Source organism: Sinocyclocheilus anshuiensis, unplaced genomic scaffold (genome assembly GCF_001515605.1).
Source record: "Sinocyclocheilus anshuiensis isolate Anshui unplaced genomic scaffold, SAMN03320099.WGS_v1.1 scaffold821, whole genome shotgun sequence".
Taxonomy (NCBI): Eukaryota; Metazoa; Chordata; class Actinopteri; order Cypriniformes; family Cyprinidae; genus Sinocyclocheilus; species Sinocyclocheilus anshuiensis.
In genome coordinates this window covers 337,459-352,076 of record NW_015558606.1, presented here as the reverse complement: position 1 = coordinate 352,076, position 14,618 = coordinate 337,459, and the positions used below count along the sequence as shown (strand labels likewise).

The 14,618-nt window shown below is 37.3% G+C and overlaps 1 protein-coding gene across 3 annotated transcripts in view; it reads right to left on the bottom strand.

Annotated features, from left to right (window-relative positions):
• The window catches only part of LOC107680260 (cAMP-specific 3',5'-cyclic phosphodiesterase 4C-like), a 41,229-nt gene that overhangs the window by 3,076 nt on the left and 23,535 nt on the right, over positions 1-14,618 (bottom strand). For 2 of the 3 annotated variants that reach the window (XM_016476076.1, XM_016476078.1), the window contains 14 exons: positions 8,756-8,947; positions 7,446-7,487; positions 6,790-6,826; positions 5,290-5,363; positions 5,159-5,208; positions 4,940-5,052; positions 2,518-2,611; positions 1,708-1,880; positions 1,492-1,590; positions 1,236-1,400; positions 1,051-1,150; positions 811-965; positions 574-696; positions 300-482 (listed from right to left, as the gene is read on the bottom strand). In XM_016476076.1, coding sequence (XP_016331562.1) covers positions 300-482; positions 574-696; positions 811-965; positions 1,051-1,150; positions 1,236-1,400; positions 1,492-1,590; positions 1,708-1,880; positions 2,518-2,611; positions 4,940-5,052; positions 5,159-5,208; positions 5,290-5,363; positions 6,790-6,826; positions 7,446-7,487; positions 8,756-8,947 — 1,600 coding nt within the window. The remainder of the gene's footprint in view (positions 1-299; positions 483-573; positions 697-810; positions 966-1,050; positions 1,151-1,235; positions 1,401-1,491; positions 1,591-1,707; positions 1,881-2,517; positions 2,612-4,939; positions 5,053-5,158; positions 5,209-5,289; positions 5,364-6,789; positions 6,827-7,445; positions 7,488-8,755; positions 8,948-14,618) is intronic. The other variant, XM_016476077.1, reaches the window with a different exon arrangement.

Sequence of the window (14,618 nt, the reverse complement as noted above, 5' to 3'; positions counted from 1 at the left end):
GGAACCCCACCCCGTCGTCCAGTGGTTCGATACACTGTAATTTTGACATGCGTCTCCTTAGTTACAAACACAAGACATGTTGATTAGTTAGAGACACAAGACAAAAGCTGAGTGTTCTGAAGAACTTTATGTTAACCAGAATAGCTATTATATTATATTATATTATATTATATTATCTTATATTATATTATATTATATTATATTATATTATATTATATTATTATTCTAAATGATGGAATGAGGCCCAAAGTCCTCAAGGCCTGTTGGTGGCATATCATTTATCATTTTCCTTCACTCACCTGTGATTTCTCAATGGAAGCATTGTGTTTGTCACACATGGGGCTGATCTCCATACCCTTATCTCTCTCTCGGTCCCCCTGAGTAAAAAACTCCACCATGATGCGATCCGTCCACTGACGGTACAGCTCCAGGGGCTTTGTTGGGTTGCTCAGGTCAGCACAATGCACCATGTTCTGAAGAACCTAAGCATTTGATTAACCACACATTTTTAATGATAAACTTCTTACTTATGAAGCAAAAATGAATTTCTAACCATATAAAACGGCTTTATACCTGAATGCGATCAGAGTAGTTGTCTAACAGCAGCACGCCCAGACTTGTCACCTTCTTGGTCTCTACCATGGTCTTGAGATCCGCTAACAGGTTCATATGCTTTGACATATCAGTGGCTAGGACCTATAAAGAGTCAAATGCACGGTAAATAAACAAAACCACGTGTTGGTTGTAGTTCTCAGACTTGGACCTCTTCATCATTGCCTCACAGATTCGTCATTGTCTCCATTTCCTCACCATGTCAATGACCATTTTGCGCAGCGACTGCCTCTGTTTCTTGGTCAGGTTCTGGAAAATGTCACAGTTTTCTTCCTGCAGCAGTTTGAAGCCAACAGCCAGGTGGTGGTTCTCCAGAACAGAGGAATCGTTGTACATGAGAGCCAACTCTGAGTCTGAAGAAACGTATTACCTTCTTAGTCAACAACACAGTGTGCAACCACAATGGCAAGTTACTGCTTCTCTGCCGCGGCCACTCACTTGTGTTGATGAGGAACTGGTTGGACACTCCAGGGTGGTCCACGTCATGTATTGCACTAGCAAACATTGCTGCCAAGATCTCAAGGTCGGTGAATACAGCCTAGCAAAACAGAATTGCAAATATGAAACATCTTGCTTCAGAGACTAATGAGCAGATGATGAAAGAGGAGTTGACTGAGACAAACCTCCAGGGCAGGGGTGGACAGCAGGACATTGGTGGACTGGACCACGTCAGCTGCATGGATGCTATTATGGTATGCTACATCTGCGTGGTAGTTCTCCTCCAATGCCATCATGTAGGTAATGAATGTGTCTACAGGGATTTTAAAGGATTTCAACAGGTCTCTTTCCTGTGCGTGGATTACAGGTTCAAGACATTTGTTATTGTAATGGTTTGACCAAAACTACACGAGAAAAGTGTTTTTATTCCACATTTTATACCTGAAAGATTGTGTACATTGCTACCGTTAGCGGTTGGTTGCCAGAATACTCAGATATCTTGAAAATATCCACACCCCATTTGTCAAAGTCCTCTAACTCCTGCAAAAGGGAGTTGGATGCAGTTAAAAACAGCATTGGGCTTTGTTATAATTACTGCAGATAAAGTCCATGTTCACTATGGTGATTTTAGTTTGCTGATAGGGAGTGAGAGCTCACCTTGGCCAGCAGATCTTCCTGGTCAGTGCTGATGCCAAAGCGTGGGATGCTGGAAGCTGCCACACTGGAGCTGTGTGTGGGTTTCTTCACTCCACTGATCTGAGACATGGGCCACTTTTTCTTCTCCTTCTCCTTGGTCGGTGGGGACATAATCTCCATATCATGTTGCTTCTCTGCAAACAGGTTAATTTTTTATACATGCAATGACAGACAGCTCATTAAATGCACATTGAAAACCTGGGGGAAAAAATGCAGTTTAAACTTTTTGGGATTCAAAACAAACAAATGTTAATATGTAAATCACTAATCAAAACTGAAGCAAATTTGTAACATTGACAATGTTAAGTCAAACTGTCCTGCCAGTTTTAGCAAAATAAAGCTGAAATAAAATAAAACACAAGTATTAGGCAGGAAACCTAAACTTAAAAAAATTAGAAATTAGTTAGAAACTAACTGAAATAAATTGAAGCACTAAAATTACTAAAACTAAAATAAAAATAAAGCTAAATAGTTAACAAAAATATAAAAATATACATATATTATATTATATTAAATATAAAAATAAAATACTAATGACAAAAGCCCATAAAATCTCTAAACGTCATACTATATTTTAAATTATTTTAAATGACTAAAATACTGAAAATATAAAAATGATAGCTAATTCAAAATATTTATACATTTTATAATAATATATAAATAATAAAATAACTTCACAAATCATAATATTTTTGTATTGTTCTAATAGTGTAATTTGAAATAAAAAACATTTGTATTAAATTAGAAAAAGTACAAAATAGTTGGTTTTACCCAAGAAGGTGCTGGAGATGAACTCTGAGACCTGGTTTCCAGACTTGCTAGTCTCTGACAGCTGGGTTAGTTCTCGATTCAGCATCCTTTTGAACTGCAGAACAGAACACAAGAACAAAACAGATACGCTTTGAGAATCAGCCTCTCCAATCTACTCTATATTTCTTTTGAATAAATCCATACAATTTATTTGAGCCTTTCCATACAATGCCTAAATGAATCTTTTGAGATCAAAACATTTTTATCCTACAAATGTGTGCAACATGTTTAATTAAGAAAAGTCAAGGCGTAAAACATCACATGGCGTACTCATATCTGAATATAACTGCATTAAGAGTGGTAGCAGGCCTTCATTCAGCTGCTACAGTCACCCAAGATGAGGGGCTGGACCAAGCAGGAGGAGTGCCTTTCATCTGTGTAGTGCTATTATGTAATCATACACAAGGTTTCAGAATGAAGCACTTCCGACTAAGGCAGCAAAATGTACAGTAGTACTGTAGGAGCCACACATACACACACTGACATCAGAAACACCCCAACACACCCAAACTGACATCCTCACAGCAACACGCTGCACCATCTGTGATTTATAGAGTGTCAACAAAAGCATCCCTCTCAATTTCAGACAAAAACAATGCAAGAGCTTCTCCCTGACTAAATGAAAGAGCACAGCTGAACGTGCAGAATCACAACCCAAGCCTTACCTCAACATACATCCACGACACAGAGAGCAAGTAACTGACGTCTGGCATTTCAGCACCAAATGAAGATTTAACAAAACAGAAGCTCCGTCCAGCCAGTGCACATGCTACAGACACGATCCAGATCGCCCGAGCTGCCCGGTTCCACAGCAGTCTAACGGTCCCAGCAGTGGGAGCTCCAGCTGCCATGGGCTGCACCTGTGGCGGGTTGAGAACGTGTGCTGCTGGCTGGAGTGAGTCTGCATCGCTGCCGCATGCTCTACTCTCCTACTCTGCCTGATTCATGTGTAAACATAGAGATCAGGCTGGTAGCTCCCCACTCACTGCTGCATGCCGGCCAATCGGATGAGTTTTTCCACAGAGGCTGGGTCAGAGGGAGGCATGAGATTGGTTTGCTGCTCCACGGCACATGCAGTGGCTGGATGGGGTGGATACAGGGGGCTGGGGCTGCACCATGTGCTCTTGGTTTGAAGATGAAAGCTGCAGGTGCCGCTTCATGCTTTGCGCGCATGTGTGTGGATGTGTTTTCCATTGTAACGAACGAGGGAAAGCTTTGTTGTCACAGGAATAAATCCCATTTTAAAATATATTAAAATAGCAAACAGTTACTTTAAATTGTAATAATATTTCACAATATTACCTTTTTTACTGTATTTTAAGCGAATAAATGCAGCCTTGGTTAGCATAAGAGACTTCCTTCAAAAACATTAGGAAATCTAACTGACAGCAAACTTTTGAAAGGTAGTACATTTCAATTATCCTAATTATTCATCATAACATTAACTCATCTTGACAAAATGTACAAAGAATATTTCATGATTTTACATTAATGATGACTTAAAAAATAATTAAAAATATATATTTTACATAATTTGCAGAAATCTTTTTCTTGCCCCTGGTAGGGGGTCATCTTACCCCAACAGTGGGGGTAAGATGTCCCTCTTATATGATTTTCAATGTGCTTTCAAAACTAAATTAACAAATATTTCCATTTATTTTCATTTAATATTATACAGGATGATGCATCATCATCTATATACTAAAAATTTAACTATTTAGCTCGTTTCAAGAATTGTCCCATCTTACCCAAACTTGTATGAAAATATGGCACTGCAAATTTGAATACAAAAAAATTAAGTCTATAAAATGCAGTACTTTTATTTGAACCTAAATATTCTGAAAGGTTTTTGCATGCACGCCCAGTTTTTATATATTTTTTTGCCTCAACCAGTGCAGGGTAATTGCTGACTGTGCAGCAGATACGTTAGTGATGTTAGCGAGAGTGAAAACACTCAAACATGGGTTCCTATGCGCGCATGTGTGTGAGGGTATGTATCTGCGGTGTACGTGGTTGCTGCGTGGGTGGGCTAATCACACGTCACACAGGCTATGAAATCCCCAGCAGGAATGAGGGGAGATAGAGGGGGTGGGGGGGAAGCAGATTCATCCATGACTCCACTCTCATTCACATATTTCAGCACACAATGAGGACGGGGGATGGGAGTGATTCAGAACATGCATGAATCCCATTCCAATCTAAAATAGAGATCTGACGCATGTGTAATTCATACGGAGGCATGCAGAGTATTTGGGTGCTGTTATCCACAAGTGTTGATGCATTGTGTTAGATGGTTATTAGCGCTTATGGCAAGTCCCTGGGTGACAATCGGGATATTTGGGGCCTGTCAGTAATTAATCATCTTTTATTTTGGAAGATCTACCTTGTTGGATGCCATCTCACTGACTGAGTGACGTGTCTTGAGAGTCTCGAGCTGTTCGAGACACCAGTCCAGCTCATCCAGAGTCTCCACTGCCAACTTCTGAAATGGCTCCTCTGCAAAATACAGCAAAAGCATTGTTATATTCATGACTACTGAAATGTGTTCATCATCATATGTATTAAAAATAATCTTTGTACTGTTTTCCTTTTGTTGTCTAACCTGGTAGGCTTGTCTTGCACATGGATGGTGGGTTGCTTCCAGTGGACCTCCTGTGGAGATTTTTGTCAGTGTAGATCAAGCATGACTTAAAAAGCATTTGAACAGGCATTACACAGTTTATTGGGCCTTACTTGCTCGGGACACGGTCTTGCTGATGGGTCAAAACAGCAAAGTTGCTCCGTACAGTCCTCAAGCTGGCAAGGACCTATGAGAAGAACAATAATGTAGGCCCGTGCCAAGAACACATCCTTAGTTCTTTCTTTCTTTTTGAAGCTACTCCAACTCACTTACAGCCTAATATTATAGTATTGGGGAAATTCCTGTATTCAGAAATCAGTGGTTTTGATTGTAATATTAGTTTTTTTAAATTGTTTTATAGAATTAAATATATAATATTTAGTAAAGAATTTATAACATTATATATTATATAATAAACGTGGATCTATACGAAAAACAAATATTTTATTAACAAATAAAATGTATTTGTTTTAAAATATACTTTTATTGGAGCACAAAACCAGTCTTAAGTCGCTGGGGTATATTTGTAACAATAGCCAAAAATACATTGTATGGGTCAAAATTATCGATTTTTTTTATGCCAAAAATCATTAGGATATTAAGTAAAGATCATGTTCCATAAAGATATTTTGTAAATTTCCTACTATTAAAACTTAATTTTTGATTTGTAATATGCATTGCTAAGAAATTCATCTGGACAACTTTAAAGGTGATTTTCTCAATATTTTGATTTTTTTGCACCCTCAGATTCCAGATTTTCAAATAGTTGTATCTCGGCCAAATATTGTCCTATCCTAACAAACCATACATCAATGGAAAGCTTATTTATTCAGCTTTCAGATGATATATAAATCTCATTTTCGAAAAATTGACCCTTATTTTGGTTTTGTGGTCCAGGGTCACATGTACACACACATATATAGTAAAATGTTATAAATTGCTTTAAACTTAAATTTCACACAATTATGTCTAACAGTAAACTTAAACAGCAAGTAACAATTTGAAAATTCTTAACATATTGAGCCATTTTGCTTCTCAAATGCATTCATCTTATTTTTTTCAATGTTTAGGTACTATTACTTGAAAACAAGATAAAACAGGTTAATAAAATGATTTTTCAGCGAGTGAGAGAGAATAAATGTTACATAGAGAGGTGACCTAGAAAACGAAACATTTGCGTAAAACGTCTGGCTTGTCTGAAATTCTGCAGCTCTTTTGGAGTTTCAAAAGGACATGAAGGCTATCTGATTTCCAAAGCCATGCAGATTTCTCATCTGTCAGCATCCATATCGGCAAATGCGGTATTGGATTCCTAGCCTGTTTTGTAAACCGAGTACAGTGGTGACGCAAATACCACGTAAAGCAAGCTGCATAAGTGCAGAAGGGCTGTTCCCGCAAAGGCCAAAGGCAGCACACTCCACTTACACAAAAAAAAGACACTTCTAAATATTAGGAGATTAATCTCTCTTTAAAATATAGGGAAGCAAAGTCAAACTACCAAGTTCCTCAACAGAGTGGTCGGCTGAAACCACATGATGCAAAGTCTATAAATGGCCATTAATGTCAGACCAACTACGCAAGCTTTCATTTTCAAGGCCCACTCCAATACTAACCTGTGCAAACGGTGTAACTATCATGTCTTCTCCATGTCTGTAAGAGAAAAATGCATGAACAATTCACAAATCAAACACAAAAATTACATATTGGAAAAGACAGCTCTTTAATCTCCCAATAATAAAAGGAGGCACATAAAATTACTTAAGGATCAGTGAAAACTAATGGCTAAGAGTTGAACTGTGAGGACTTAAGGATGTGGTCGGCTTCAGGTTACAGCACACCATCATTCAAAAGAGCAAGCGGGCGGTAATACGCTTCGGATTAACATGCAGTTTGGATGGAAATAAAGAAATACAGCTCAGCATAAGGAAGGTACCGCAGATTCTCCAATGGGATATTAGATATCCTACATTAAAAGCTTATGGAAATGCGTAATAAGAACACAGATGGGCTTGGATAGGGTGTGTCATGCACGTATTTTAGGAGCAGCGGGACAGAAGCCGAACTAGGGAACACACTGGGAATTGCATCTTTATTCATATATTCCAAAGCCTCTTTGGTGGAATGAGTAATGCTCATGGCGGCGAAGAGTAAACAGGGAAAGCTATGAGGTTAGACTGGTCTAGGGGAGAGAACCAGCCTGGATTCTGTAATGGAGAAATGGGGGACAGCCCTTTTAAGAGCAGGTCGATATTTTTCTATATCTTCTCACCGATTTAGCCAGTTGACTTCCCAGTGCTTCAAACTCTCTTCCCTTTGAAAAGATAAGCAAGAGTTGGTGACCTGTGATTGAGCACACTAGTTCACATCAGCCCAACAAACAGCAGTTGTAGGTGGTTGTGTTCACCCTGTTGGTGCTTATTGGGGTGGTGTAAACCAGCCTCAAAGTGTTTCAATTTGGGCGAGAGTGGCTTTGACGCAGGCTGGAAAAATAAACTGCAGAAAATGTGGTGCCCTTTTTCCGACTTGAAATCGTGGCAAACCACAGCTGACATGCAAGCGTGCTCAGATGGAAAGAACAGCTGGAAGTGGTAATAATAAGGAGGGTTTAACCAGCGCCTTGGATTTTCCAAAATGACCGAGCAATATGATTTGATGTAATACACTATTAAAAAAGTGTGTCTTGGGAGAACTTTGTTTCAAACATAATCAACCAGCTGGAGTAAGCCACATCTGTTATGAGGCAAACGTTTACAGTCCCAATTAACAGAACTCTTCCAGCCACAAAACACTGCAGCTCAAGTACACACTTGTGTAGCTTGTAACACGTGACTCAAACAACATGCTCATGAAAACTACATTTTTTTTTTCCTGGTTGAGACTGGTGACCATTCAAAAATCTGGGGTCGGTAGGATGTTTTTTATGCCTCTTAATGCTCAGCAAGGCTGCATTTATGTGATCAAATACACAGTAAAACAGTAATAATGTGAAATAGTATTACAATATAAAATAACAGTTTTCCATCATATTAATTTTTAAAATGTAATTTATTCCTGTGATTGCAAAACTGAATTTTCAGCACCATTACTCCAGTATTCAGTGCCACATGATCCTTCAGAAATCATTCTAATATGCTGATTTGGTGCTCAAGAAACATTTCTTATTATTATTATGTTGAAAACAGTTGTGCTGCTTAATATTTTTGTGAAAATGGTAATACAAATTTTTTTCAGGATACTTTGATGAAGTTCAAAAGAACACCATTTATTTGAAATTTTATTATTTTTATTTTATTATTTTGTAACATTATAAAAATCTTTTCTGGCATTTATAAATGTCTTTTTATCAGTGTAATGGAGCCTTGTTGAATAAATGTATATAAAAAAAATATTTTTAAAAAATCTTACAACAAAACTTTTGAAAGGTAGTGTAAATTAAAAATAATATATATTTTAAAAAATTGTTATTTAAAAAAAAAATATTTAAAGAATTAAAAGCCATCATAAATGCATTTAGTATGTAGAGTCCTGACATTTCCTGAGTGATATTAGGGGATAATGAATGACACAAGTGATACTCACAGCTCGCTGGCCGTGGATGAGTTTCGGGACATGGCCTTGGGTGAAAGGTCAAAGTCAGAATCGGAGCGATACAGGAAGGACTCCCGCCGCTGACTGTGAGGGAAATTGGCTTGCAGCACAAGGCCGGAGCCTGGACTGGCCTGGGACTCCAGAGGACTGCGGCCCACCGACAGCCCATTGTCAACATCAAAACTGAGGAAAGAAAAACAAAAAGAAAGGGTTCATACAATTCACCTGGATACTTTATTAGGATGATTTTTTTTTGACAATTTTATGAGATAAACTGTACCCAGCGTCTCTATATGTGCAGTGCACACCCTGTGTCAATGACCTGAACTAGTGCAGAAGGTCACGGAGACCTTGATAAAAATGGTTACACACAAACGCACAGCGAGATACTCTCTTCCTGCGTCAATCTAGACGTAAGCACTAGCGTTGCGGGTTAATATGACAGAGCTAGACATACAGTATATCAGTCTCTGTGATCTGCATGACTCCAAACTCAGGATATGTTTCAGTGCCTCACTAATACCAAGCCAGCAGCTCGAACACTACATCACTCAAGAAAAAGTGACACCTTTACATAAAGTGGGGACCACTAGTGAACAAAACTATTTTTTTTTATTTAATACAGTTTTTACATGACATTATAATATATCATAACAAGTTGAGTGCACTCAAAACTGCATGAACTCCACAAGTTTTTGTAAAACCTGACAATTATGTTATCCAATAGGAGTACACCAATACTAAAATTCTGGATGATACTGATAAACTAAAAATATGTTCATGTTATAGATGATAACCAATAAAACTCTTAAAGCGCTCTTTAAGAGTTGGTTACATTTTTGCTATAATATATCACTATCCCTTTAAATGATTTAAATCACATGATCAATGTCATAAATATACATAGTATTGTAACCTAGAAATCAAGTAGAATATTTCATATTTTTCAGTTATTTTACATCATAACAAACATTTTTAAAAATATATTTTTAAAATAGAAAACTTTCTATCTATAAGGTACATGTTTTTAATCCAATATTTTCAATGTGGACTCTAATGTGGATAAAGGATGAAAGGGTTCACCCAAAAATGAAAATTCTGTCATTCATTTCTCACCCTCATGTCGTTCCAAGCCTGTTTCTTCTGTGGAACATAAAAGACGATATTTTGTTGGCAATTCTGGTAGTATATATATTTTTTTACCATTCAATGGAAGTCAATGGGAACCAAAACTGTTTGGGTTCCAGCATTCTTCAAACATCTTCTTTTGCATCCCGCAGAATAAAGGGTGAGTAAATAATAACAGAATTTCATTTTGAGTTGAGTATCCCTTTAAATGCCACGGTATACAGCAACAGAATGACAAAACAGCTACTGCTTTCGACCTTATTCCACACACCGAGATCTAATAAGTCTGTCATGGTGAATGAGAGAAATGCATCTGAGATGTCATCCTCCTCTAAGCTAGTCTGAGTGCAGTAAAACTGTCCATCTCAGTGACAGATTCCGGTTTTGTGGAGTGGGTAAGACCTCCTGAGACACAGAGGCAGCAAAGCTCTGAATGAGCTGTGTTTTTCAAGGTCAATGTGATGCAGGAATGCTAAGTTAAAAATAGCCTCGGCTCATTGACGTGGAAGCATGTGAGAAGCCTAAAAATGTCCTCCTCAGGTAAAGTCAATTCCCAATCAAACTGGCACAGAATTGAAACATACAATATCTGGTGATTATATGAATCAATAGTCCTGCCTCTGATGCGCTGTCTGTTTGATAATGATCCACTGCTAATGTATTCATCAACAGTGTGTTATTAGGTTAACGTGAAGGAGTGGAAAAACATTGCAAGTCAATGGACAATTTTTTTCTATATTTGGGAGAGCAGGAAATGCATTGCATAAATTAATAACAATAATACAATAAAGGAAACAACACTATTTATAGCCTCTGTTTTCTAGTTCAACACGTAATACTGCAGATCATGTTGCTCAAGTTTAATTATGACCAAGTGTACATATATTCAGCTTTTTGTTTTATTTTTAAAAATGTTTATTATGCATTAGGCTTTATTAACCTTTTTATCTGCATGATCGTAGCATTTGAGCATATTAAATATTTCTAAAAGGTGCTTTGAACATAATATCAGGTCATCTAAAAAATGGCTTTAATATATATTATAAATATGTAATAAATAGTTAACATATTTATTAGAATTTAATGCATTCATATTTTATTAATATAATAGTATATATTCATAACAATAATAATATTACTTATTATTAAAAATAAATAATATATATTTACTATGTATTAGTGTCTATTAAAATATAATATTAATTACAATTAGAATAAATGTATAAAATTGTCAAATTTCATATAAATATATTTCACACCCACCCCACAAATATGTATGTGTGTGTGTGTGTGTGTGTGTGTGTGTGTGTGTGTGTGTGTGTGTGTGTGTGTGTGTGTGTGTGTGTATATATATATATATATATATATATAATTTAATAATTAACTATTTTTAACAATTTGTTTTCAATAACAATAATGATAATTATTATTATATTAAATACACTTTAATATTTAAAAAATAATATGATATAATTTTACACCATTTTTTTCTGAACTTCTCTCTGGACTACAATTTGAAAACCTCTGATCTAGAACATGTGCAAACCACCCTGCAAAATATATGTGAGTTTGAAAGGTATAGTGCTCGTCCAGCTAAAATAAGTACAATCTCCAGCTCTATCGCATGTCCACATTCACATCTTTCACAGATGTTGCATGAGGACAAGTCGGACGTCTCTAACATATATTACATAATCGACCCAGTGCATCCCATTCATGTGACCGCATACAGGAGCAAGAGACATATAGACAGAGAAAGAGAGAGAGAGCAGCATTCTTCTGAATGGACAAAAACAAATACATAGCGCATCTCTTTAAGTCACACTACTGTACGCTCTGGTGTGAGGGGACACCGTATCCATCTCTAAAAATACCTGTGCTTGGGGCAGAGGCTGTCGCTTCCACTTGGTTTCTGCTTCCGTCCCTCATCTTTAATGTTGTGTCTCCTATGGGTCCCAGTGCACACTCAGAGCGAGGCGCTTCTGCAGAGCTGCTGCTATAAATAGCCCGTCTCTGTGCGAGGGATCCGAGCGGAAGCGCTATATTTAGAGCTGCAGGTAGCCTCACATTCTTCCCCCATTCATGAATATTTATGGCGATTTCTGCTGTACTATTTTTAGCCCACACATCTATCCACCCACACATTTCGATGTTGCCATTTTAAGACATCCTCCGTCAAAAGGGAATGTGGGAATTTCTTCACTTGGTGAAGTTGTTTTTAATGCTGTTTTTGTACTGCATGTGGAAAATACATCAGTGCATTGTACATGCAGGAATATCAGTCCATTTATTAAGTGCATTAATCAATTCAAATGCCTGAGTTCTCTTACTATTATTACTATTCTCTTACTATTATACTATAAATTTAGGTGCATAAGGTATGATTGTATCACAGTTTTGTCTGTAGCAAAAAAAAAAATTAGAATTCAAATAATCCTTTGTGCAAAACAGTCATGTTCACTTGCCATTCACATTGTTTGTAGTTCTTTTGGCTTCAATATGTGAATCTGATGTGAAAAATACAGATACTTCTTTATAAAGCTCAAAGTATACAGTTACATTTTTATTTTCAACTATAGCGTCTGCTAAATGACTAAATGTAAATGTAAATGTAAATGTAAATGTATTCCTTTAACAGGCTTTCTTTACACTGTTATGACAACTGTCTGCATCACTGAATAGTGGCCAGTCCCACCAGTGAGATGAACTGGTCCTTGTGAGCAGTCTTTGTGCTTGTAGTGCTGTGGGAAAATGGGAATAGGATGCCTCCTGTGGCTCATGGTAAAATAAGCATGTGTGAAGGCGGCCTTTTTCAGTCAAAGCATGATGATAGTATATATAGTATAATTACAGAGTACAAGCGAATATTGACTATAACCAACTCAACTTGATAATGATTAAATAAATTAATACAATGATGACTAATAGCCAACTCAACTTGATGATGATTAAACAAATACATAAATAAAATTGTGATAAATAAATAAGGAAATATGCTTGTACTCTGTTCTTATGCTATATAACAAACAAACAAACATAAAAATAAAATAAACAAATGTTAAAACAAGAGTTGGTTATAGGTGATAATAATAATATAATGATTAACCAATACAAGCATCAATGACCAGTCTGTAAACAACTGTACTGAAGTGTCAAACAACTATAAAATGCATTGCAGATTAATTTAAAATGCAAGAAATTTGGGAGATTTTTGGGTTCAGGATGTTGGATTTAGCATCTTGTGCATTCCAGAGCTTTACTGTACATAAACAAAGCATTGAGAATTAAACCACATGTGCGCAGTTTTTTTTTTTTTAATAATTAAATGTAGGAACTTTTTTTTTTTTTTTACTCATGTATGTTTTCAGCATCACTACCTCCAGGAACAGGATGAAATTGATTCTAGTGGAGACCAACTCGCTACAAAGGCTTCAAGCAGAAACCTTCAGACATTTCAAGAACACCTCCAGTGTGAGGAGTAAGAGAGCTGATACTAAATCCCCTGCAGCCATATGATATGCTGCCTGTCGACTGTCAGTCTCTAAACACTTGAGACCCAGCATGCGTCATAAGACACTGGTGCTATGTCAGTCCTAACCGTGGCACATTACAGGGCTGCACCAGCCCGGCCTGTCCCATCACAGTCCACGTAATGCACAATCACTAACCTACACTCAAAACATCTTATGAAAAGGCCCCACATTGAGGCATGTATGTTTATATGCTTTCATGCAGCATTTTATGTAAAGAAAAGAAAAAGGCTGAGCCATACGTTTATATTAATCTCACGTAGTCATTTAGTCTCTTAGTTGAATAACCAGTCCACTGGGACACAGCCAGAAGGCTGTTCATCCTGTTCCTTTCGCCATTGTTTCTAATCAACAAGAAAAAATGACATTTAAGAGAAACACAACGTCACATGACGTCAATGAACACCCAGGGGCCCGGACATCCATGAACATACCACAGGAGATCCGGAAGACAGCTGTTACAAATAAAATGGTTATTATGTTGCACCAAAACTTGAACATTTTAAGGGCCGAAGAGAGATTAAAAGCACAGTTAAAGAAGTCATATGGTGTGATTTCAATTTTTCCTTTCACTTTGGAGTGTTACAAGCTCTTGGTGCATAAAGAAGATCTGTAAAGTTGCAAAGACTAAAGTCTCAAATCCAAAGAGATATTCTTTATAAAAGTTAAGAGTCAACCACGCCTACCTAAAACGGCTCGTTCTAACACACCCCCACATATCTACGTCACGATGTGGGAAGATTTGCATAACGCTGCCCAAATGTTCACGCAAAGAAAGAAGGTGTAACTTTTATTCTCGCTGTAGTATTGTTGCCGCCGCCATGTCGTGAAGGCGCTGTGTTTCGTTGTGAAAGCGAAACTACTTTGTTTGGCCTTCCAAAAGAGGACATGACCAGAAATCAGTGGTTAAGTTGTATTTACAACACTGTTCCAGAACAGTTCAACCCAAATATTCAGATGTGTGCTGCACATTTTATGGAGGACTGTTTCCTGATCCTGGTAGAGTAGACTACAATGCCGGCTGTTCTGACTCACAGACTGTAAGTACGTTTTTTATATTTAAAGAATTTGCCACTGACAATTCAAACGCGAGTTTTTTGGGCAGTGTAGAGTAGCGCTTGCTGTTTGTCATTTCTCCGATCGCAAATGCAGACATGGTTTTATGCTCCGGCCGGACAGGGCATCACAGTATGGTA